General features: G+C 41.7%; 1 protein-coding gene across 2 annotated transcripts in view; it reads left to right on the top strand.

Moving 5' to 3' along the window:
- LOC110327371 (sodium- and chloride-dependent transporter XTRP3A) overlaps positions 1-8,346 on the top strand; it is a 43,370-nt gene that overhangs the window by 20,728 nt on the left and 14,296 nt on the right. For both annotated transcript variants that reach the window (XM_021206301.2, XM_029542770.1), the window contains exons 5-7: positions 889-999; positions 1,894-2,135; positions 3,162-3,324. In XM_021206301.2, coding sequence (XP_021061960.1) covers positions 889-999; positions 1,894-2,135; positions 3,162-3,324 — 516 coding nt within the window. The remainder of the gene's footprint in view (positions 1-888; positions 1,000-1,893; positions 2,136-3,161; positions 3,325-8,346) is intronic.

Raw genomic sequence — 8,346 nt, 5'->3', positions numbered from 1 at the left:
ATAGGGAACTTTTGGGATAGCATTTGAAATGTAAATAAAGAAAATAATAATAATAAAAAATGGAAAAAAAAAAAAGACATGGGTCACCAACTGTGTTGGTGGATTCAACCTAAAAGAACAAAATTTCCCACTCAGGGCAGGCAGACATGTACCTGAAAGTTCTTTCTTGGAGGCTTTTCAAAAGTCAGGTGACCCCAAGCCTGAGATGACCCTGGCAAAGCAACCAAGCACGCATTCTTAGATTATGAGGCATGTTAGTAAGGAGAAAAGATTGGCTTAACCAAATAATGAGACATCTTATGAGAGATGCTGCCACATCCCATCAGTACTCTTTATCACAGTTTTTTTTTTTGGGGGGGGGCACTTTGTTCCAATCTCTGCTATCCACCTAGGGGCATGCCTGGCCAGGTCTCTTTCAGGTCCTACCCTGGAAAGCTGACTTTGCACCAAGCTACTGAATTTCCCTTTTAGGGACAACATAGATCTTGTAAGTGACTGGTTTTCCTGTTTTTCTTAGGACCCCAGAAATCTTAGAGCCAAATTTGGATACTGAAAAGAGAGAATCGCGCATGTTGTGCAGGCTCCTTCAACCCTTTTTTTAGAGACAGAGAGGTGGAAGGAATGTGGAAAGAAGAATCCTGGGTACCTGTTTGTTGTGTCTAGTCCATTGAAGGAGAAATTTCATGGTGGCAACAGATGTGGTCACCTCACTTCCTTTCTCCTGACCACACTCAGACCCTTGTCCTAATCAGGATCATGGTACCTGTAGCTCTCAGCAGCTGTGGGTGCAGCTTAACCACCAAAGAAATAAGGTGTTTGTGGGGATGGTTGTCTGCCCTGCCATTCCTACTGCTCCAGCAGTTTTACTCTATCTCTGGATGCCCACAGGTGGTCTACTTCACCGCATCGATGCCTTACTGTGTTCTCATTATCTACTTGGTTCGTGGCCTTACACTCCATGGAGCCACCAATGGCCTGATGTACATGTTCACACCTAAGGTAGGAGCTTCGAGGGAAGGGGACTGTTTCTTTCTGGGATGCCTGGGAGGAAAGAGAAAGGGGGTAAGGTGTGTAACCAGCAGGGCTGGTGTGAGCCCAAGGCTGGGCCAAAAGCTATGGATATCCTGGGGGCCCAGACTTCCTCCTCAGCTATGTGTTCTGGAAACTAAATCCTCTGTCCATCTCCTCCTGCTGCCCTCACTGCCCCTGATGACTAGTGCCTATGCCTTCATTCTGGTCTCCCTGTTCCAAGTCTCACCCACAGCCCTGTCCATACTCTCCACTGAGCTAGGGACCATGGGAATCACTCCAGTCATTTCCCTTACCTGTTCCCATATTTCCTTAGACCCTTTCCCTCTAGGTTGCCATGATCCCACTTTAACTCTTTCTTCCCAATCAGCCTGGGTTGGAATGCTATTGCATTTGAAGTAAGGCACATTCTTTGCTTAACAAATGTTATGGCAGGAAACAGATGACTGTAGCAGCTTTCAAAACGTACACCTTTGTTCCAAATGCCTTAAGTGTCAGTGCTGGAGTCACCTCAGACTGGACTCCACATCCAGGTCACATCACCTAAATTTCTGTGCATGGACAAGTGTAGTGCCTGGCTGGTGAATCAGAGATCCCATGAATTTTGCACTATTAGAGTATTTAATCTCATTCTCCATGGGTAGGATATCGTAGTGGGTATAATAGGAAGATTGTTGAGTAGTTTACCTGCCAGAGAACAAACTGGAGACTGTCTGGGATAGACTGGACTCTAGCCTCAGGCCATCCTGACTGCCTGTGTGTTAGAAATAATTTCTTCTCCATCTCTGAGCCTACCTCTTCTGTGAGGGAGAGTTTGGGAATAGAGCCCAGGATTCCTCAGCCCTATCCCTACTGGCCTTCTAGATGGAACAGCTAGCCAACCCCAAGGCCTGGATCAATGCAGCCACGCAGATCTTCTTCTCACTGGGCTTGGGTTTTGGCAGCCTGATCGCTTTTGCCAGCTACAATGAACCCTCCAACAACTGCCAGAAGCATGCCATTATTGTGTCCATCATCAACAGCTCCACCTCCATATTTGCCAGCATTGTCACCTTCTCCATCTATGGCTTCAAGGCCACCTTCAACTATGAAAACTGCTTAAACAAGTGAGTCTAAGCTGTCCCTCAGAGCCTTGGGCCGAAAGTGGGAAGGCAAGGCTCCAAAGCTCTGAGCTGAAAGGGTCACTGGGAAGGGCTAGGTTCCCAGAAGTCAAGGGGTAGACAAAAGACACCAACCACTGTTGGGGGCTACAATGTGAGTTCTCCTTTCTCAATTGCCAATGGCTGCCTTCTACCAGCACCAGAAACTGGGGGGCCATAAAGTTACCTGCCTTGCAGGGAATAGGCAGTTTAAGGTGGTCGTTGCATTAGCAGAAAAAGGTATTCAGCAAACAATGCCGGTGTCTTTGGTCCCATTCCCCATCTTAAGTGTAACCAGGACCTGTCTAGCCAACTCTACCCATTTTACTATCTGTGGCTTCCCTCAGAGGACCATCTTTCAGATGTTAAGATGTCCAGTACAGTAGTCACTGACCATAAGTAGCTATTTCTACAGAAGACTGAAATTAGTGGAACTCAGTATACCTAAAAATAATTTAATTTGCACAATGATATAAAATTAGGTTTTAGAATTCTAATACATGTGTAGTAATACATGCCTTTAAGGCGCATCTTTGAGTGTGAGACCAGCCTGGTCAACATAACAAGTTCCAGGTCAGCAAAGGCTGCATGGTTAGACCCTGTCTAAAAATAAGTAAATATATTTAAGTCATCCTAACTTTATTTCTATGCAGTTCCTCAGTGGTTTAAGCCACATTCAAGTGCTGTCACTGCCAATGGGTACTAATCTGGTTTTGGGGCACAGAACACTTCCACCATCCCACCCAATTCCATCAGACACTTCTTATTCATATGTTAAACAGCCTGTAGTTTCTATCCTCATCTCTGCTCAGATCTGAGACTTCTGCACAGGCATTCAGAGTTGTTCATCCCATTAAAGTGTCCCCTCCTCACTGAGCAGTACAGAAGAGGGAAGAGGTTGCCTGTAGGGCAGCCCTGCAGTCACATTCCTCCCAGTTTTTAAAGCCAGTGGCCTCCTAGTCATGAATGTCAAGACGGTGGTCTGCTCTGCAGGGTGATTCTGCTGCTGACCAATTCTTTTGACCTTGAAGATGGCTTTCTGACAGTCAGCAACCTGGAGGAGGTGAAGAACTACCTGGCATCTACTTACCCAAACAAGTACAGTGAAGTGTTCCCACACATTAGAAACTGCAGCTTGGAATCAGAGCTGGACACGGTAAGAGGCCTGGGAAGGGTGGGGACTGCCTCTCCCCACAGTGAGTTCATGAGAACCTGCAAGAGCCTCCACACAGTGCATGAAGATAGGAAACTGGGTTGTCTTCCCTGACTCAGTGATAGGAGGGACGGGACTCCTGCTCTCCCAGCTGCTACTTGAGATCATTCTTGGAAATGGAAAGCTCTCCTGGAGTCTCTGAGTTTTTCCCTCCTTTCCTTCATCTCTTTTGAAGTTTCAAAAACTCAGGAAAGGCATAGGGGATAAGATTACATACTGTTTTAGTTGGAGTTATTATTACTATAGTAAAACACCAAAGCAACTTGGGGAGGAAAGGTTTATTTGGTTTACACTTCCATATTGTTGTTCATCATCGAAGCAGGTCAGTGCAGAAATTCAAGCAAGGTAGAAACCTAGAAGCAGAAGCTAATGCAGAGGCCATGGAGGGTGCTGCTTGCTGGCTTGCTCAGCCTGCTTTTTTATTGAACCTAAGACCAGCCCAGGGATGGCACCACCCACAATTGCTGGACCCTACCCTAGCAATCACTAATTAAGAAAATGTCCTACAGCTGGATCTCATGGAAGCATTTTCTCAATTGAGATTTTCTTTTCAGATGATTCTAGCTTATGTCAAGCTGACATAAAACTCTCCAGCACACAAGCATAGATGTTTACATTTCTCAATGAATACTACAGAGCTTGTGTCATTTAATGTGTAGATGTAATGACAAGATTTCATTCTTTCTGTGGTTGAATTATTCCTTTGTGGATATATACCACATGTTCTCTGTATGTTTATCCTTTTCCATGGTTATTTTCATATCCTGACTTTGTTCTTAAAGGAATGTTGCAATAAGATGTGCTGCATGGCTACTCTTCCAGAGGACCCTGGTTCAATTCCAGCACCCACATGGCAGCTCACAACTGTCTATAGCTCTAGTTCCAGGGGATCTGACACTCTCACTCAGACATACATGTGAGCTAAACACCAATACACATAAAAAAAAAAATAGAAAGAATTTATCAAACAAATTTTTTTAAAGGTGAGGATAGTGCTGTCTCCTTGACACAATATTTTTTCATTTCCTCTGCAATAATATGTAATTGTGATTTTTAATGGCGTTTCCTTGAAGGTTACTAATGCTGCACTTTTTGTTCATATATTTGCAGACTATCTGTGTTGCTTTGAAATTTTTTAGATTTATTCATTTTAATTGACATATGTATTTTGCTTGTATATATGTATATATGTATGTATGCATGTATGTATTTGCACCCTGTGTGTGAATGGTACTTGCAGATGTGAGACGAGAGCAACAAGTCCCCTTGAAAACGGAGTTGCCAATAGTTGTAAGCTGCCATGTGCTTGCTGAGAACCAAACCAGGTCCTTGAATAACCAGGTGTTAACTGCCGAGCCATCATCTCTGCTGTCCTTCTTAAAGAAACATCTATGTGTGGCATTTATTTGCTTTTTTTTTTTTAAGCTGGACTCTTTGCTATTAAGTTTTTTGAGTCAAGGAAATGGGAAATATTAACAATAAAAATATGAAATGCTAATAAAAGTAGCCGAAGATGGCGGGGAAGAAAAGATTTTCTATCCTTATAGAAGAGAAGATGTCTCAGCTAATTTTCTGTTAATGTGAAGAGACACTATGACCAAGGCAACTTATCAAAGAAAGCATTTAATAGATTACAGTTTCAAGAGTGAGTCCATGACCATCATGGTAGAAAGCATGGCAGCAGACAGGCAAGCAGGGAGTGCTGGAGCAGTGGCTGAGAGCTTATCTGATCCAGAAGCAGGAGTCAGAGAGAGGGAGAGGGAGACAGAGACAGAAAGAGGGTGAGAGAGAGGGAGCAGGAGGGAACAAGCGTGAGGTTTGAAACCTTGAAGCCTACCCCTAGTCACATACAGCCTTGAACAAAGACCACACTTCCTACTCCTAAAACAGTTCTACCAACTGTGGACCAAGCATTCAACTATATGAAGCTATGGGGGAAGGGGGCATTCTCATTCAAAACACCAAAGAATAGTAATAACCATTATTATTATTTAAGTGTCCATACTACCCAAAGCAGTTTACAGATTTAATGCAATCCTTACCAATAATATTCTTCATAGAAACAGAAAAAAAAAAAAAAAAAGAAATCCTAAAATCTACATCAAACTATAGAAAGCCCAGAATAGGCAAAGCAACTCTGAGTAAAACAGAACAAAGCTGAAGGCGTAATAATCTGGTATTGTCATGAAAAAGACAAGCAAAACATAAGAGGAAACCCAAACTATCACATATGTGTGATTATGTGATTTCTGTCAAAGATGCCAAGAGGATACACTGGAGAAAGGACAGTCTTCTCAATAACTAGTGCTAGATCCTTATCTGTCACACTATACAAAAGTCAGTTCAAAATTTGAAAAGACTGAGAGGAAACATGGCAAACCCTTGAAGACAAAGACTGGTTTATGTATGGATGTTGTGAGGTAAGACCCAAAAAGCACTAGCACCCGAAACAAAACCAAGTAGGATTGTACTGAAGAAAGCACTTTCTGTATAACAAAAGAAACGTGAGTAGCATGAAAGAAATACTTAGAAACATACCCACAGGAGCACAGAGGAGGAGGGAAGACTTAAGTAATACTGTTAGCAGTTGTAGATGGCTGTAAGTATTCCTGGAAGATAATGTTTCCCATTCAAGACTTCATTCTTGAGACCTGCCATTATAATAACAGGTAGGAGGACTTCATCCACCCATTTAATTTTTTTCATTTTGCAATCATTTTATTATGTAACACAGATACAATCTATGAAATTATGCCACCAAGGTCATGAGTTAGATCACTGAGAAAATCAAAACTGCTTTTTTTTTTCTTTAAAAAAATCATTCCATTCATTTATATCTCAAATGATATTGCACTTCCACAAACTCACCATCCCACATCTGCCCTCTCACTCCTCCCCTTTGCCTCTATGTGGGTGCTCCCCACTCACTCACCCTCTCCTCCATCCATCCATTTTTAATGCTGTGTTTCTTTCACCACAAAAAAAAAATATATACTTCAGTTATTGTTCATTTCCTGCTAATAGCCAAGTGGGTATTTTTCTAAATTTCATTCTAAAAGTATACTGTTTGTTTGTTTAATACATTTATCTGTGAGGCTGACAGGATTTATTAGTTAATGAATTTACTTTTGTAGGGTGGGGGATGAAATTCAGGGTCTTGCATCTGCTAAGCTAGCTATATTATTCCCCCTTATCAGCTGGGACATTTCATTGGAGAGAAAAATTCCCATAGGGAATATTTATTAAAATGTGTTGATTTTATACTGCAATTTGGGAAGAATACCTTTTTAATTGTGTGGTGGGGCTTTTTTGTTTGTTTCTGGGGTTTGGGGGTTTGTTTGTTTTTACTTCTAACTCTGTTAGTATTTTTATAGTTAACATACAAAAACAGATTTCATTTTGACATTTCAATACATATATATCATTGTTCCTTACTGTCATTCACCCCCTTCTTTCTTCCCTCTCTTCTCTTCATTCCTCCTTTTTTTGAAGAATTGGGAGGGAAAGATACATGTTGGAGGTGTGCAGAATAATAAAGGAAATACTATAAAATGAAAAAAGAAAAAAAAATCACAAAACCCTGTTCAAGCAAGATGAAAACTAAAACAAAAGCAATAGTAAAGTACAAAAGTAATATTTAAAAGTACATATGAAATAATGTAGAATAAAAAATATTATGTCAGGGGTGGCTAATAGCACTTGCTGTTCTTTCAGAAGACAGGTTCAGTTCCCAGCACCCACAAGGCAGCCCACAACCATCCATACTCCAGTTCCTGGCAATCTGACTTTCATGGGCCCAGGCACACAAGTGGTGCACATACATTCATACATGGAGATAAACACTGACAGACATGAAAACAATTGTGTCATCAGCAAACTTATCTTTCTTCTGGGATGACTGTGGTTTCTACCAAGCCCTAAAGTGTAGTTTGTAGCTGACTCTGCGGGGGATGGGGGTGGTGAGGTTGTAACTCAAAACAGGTTAGACCAGATTGCGCCCTGCCTGCCCCCCCTCCCACCCCAAGGTTCCTGCACTGGATCAGTTTCTCAGCCAAGAGGTTGCCACAGTGTTTCCATCCTAAGCCCTCCGGGAGCAGGGAGAGGAACTTCTTGCTTATCTTTCCTGCTGGGTGCTCTCTCATGGGGATTCCCCCTGATTACCCACAGTTCCGCCTTAGTTTATTTGCCTCTGACTCTGAGTCAGCTTCAGTTCAGTCCTTGTGTTCTTTGTAGTTGTCCAAACCACTGTTTGCCACATTGGTGGAGGAGCTATGAGCTGTAGGATTTAGAGATTTAATATGAATTTCCTCTCCTGACAGAGGGCTGTCTTTGAGGAATGGATTCCATTCATTGTCCCAGACTGAGAGAAGGCTCAGCTAAAGCAAACACTACTCTAAAGTTTGTTTGTTGTTGCAGTTCAGTCCCTGTAACTTTCTATTCCTTTTGTGGCCCCAGAGCAAGCCTTCCCACCTCTTCTGTTCTTCTGACCAGTTCTCTGACTTCCAGTATGTCAGTTCTTTTGTAAATCTAACATTCAATACATCTAGAATTTTTTTTTTTAACTATCTGTTGTTGACTGTGGCCTTCTTTTCAGATCAGCTCACGGGGGATTCAGTAGAGTGCCATAGGCCTCTGTCCTCTGTCTTGTTTTGGATTGAGTTTTGATTTAGTAACACATTTTCTTTTATACACATATTCCTGTCAGCTAATTTTCTTCATGAGTGTCTTGGCATACCTTCTGTTACTTTGCTTTTGTGAATAGTGTCTTCTTATTTCCTTCATTGTTTATGTTGCCTGCAAAAGAAACAAACAAACAAAAAATTTGTATGTTAATCTTATACCTAGAAACCTTGATAATCCCAATCAATTCTTACATCTACAGACTTCTTCTGTTTTCTTTATAAACTCCTATTACCTGCAGATACAATTTTGCACATTTTTTTTTTTTTTTTTTTTTTTTTTTTT

This window comes from Mus pahari, chromosome 10 (genome assembly GCF_900095145.1).
Source record: "Mus pahari chromosome 10, PAHARI_EIJ_v1.1, whole genome shotgun sequence".
NCBI classification, from domain to species: domain Eukaryota; kingdom Metazoa; phylum Chordata; class Mammalia; order Rodentia; family Muridae; genus Mus; species Mus pahari.
Note: the sequence above shows the minus strand (reverse complement) of the source record. Positions and strands in the feature narration are given on the sequence as shown.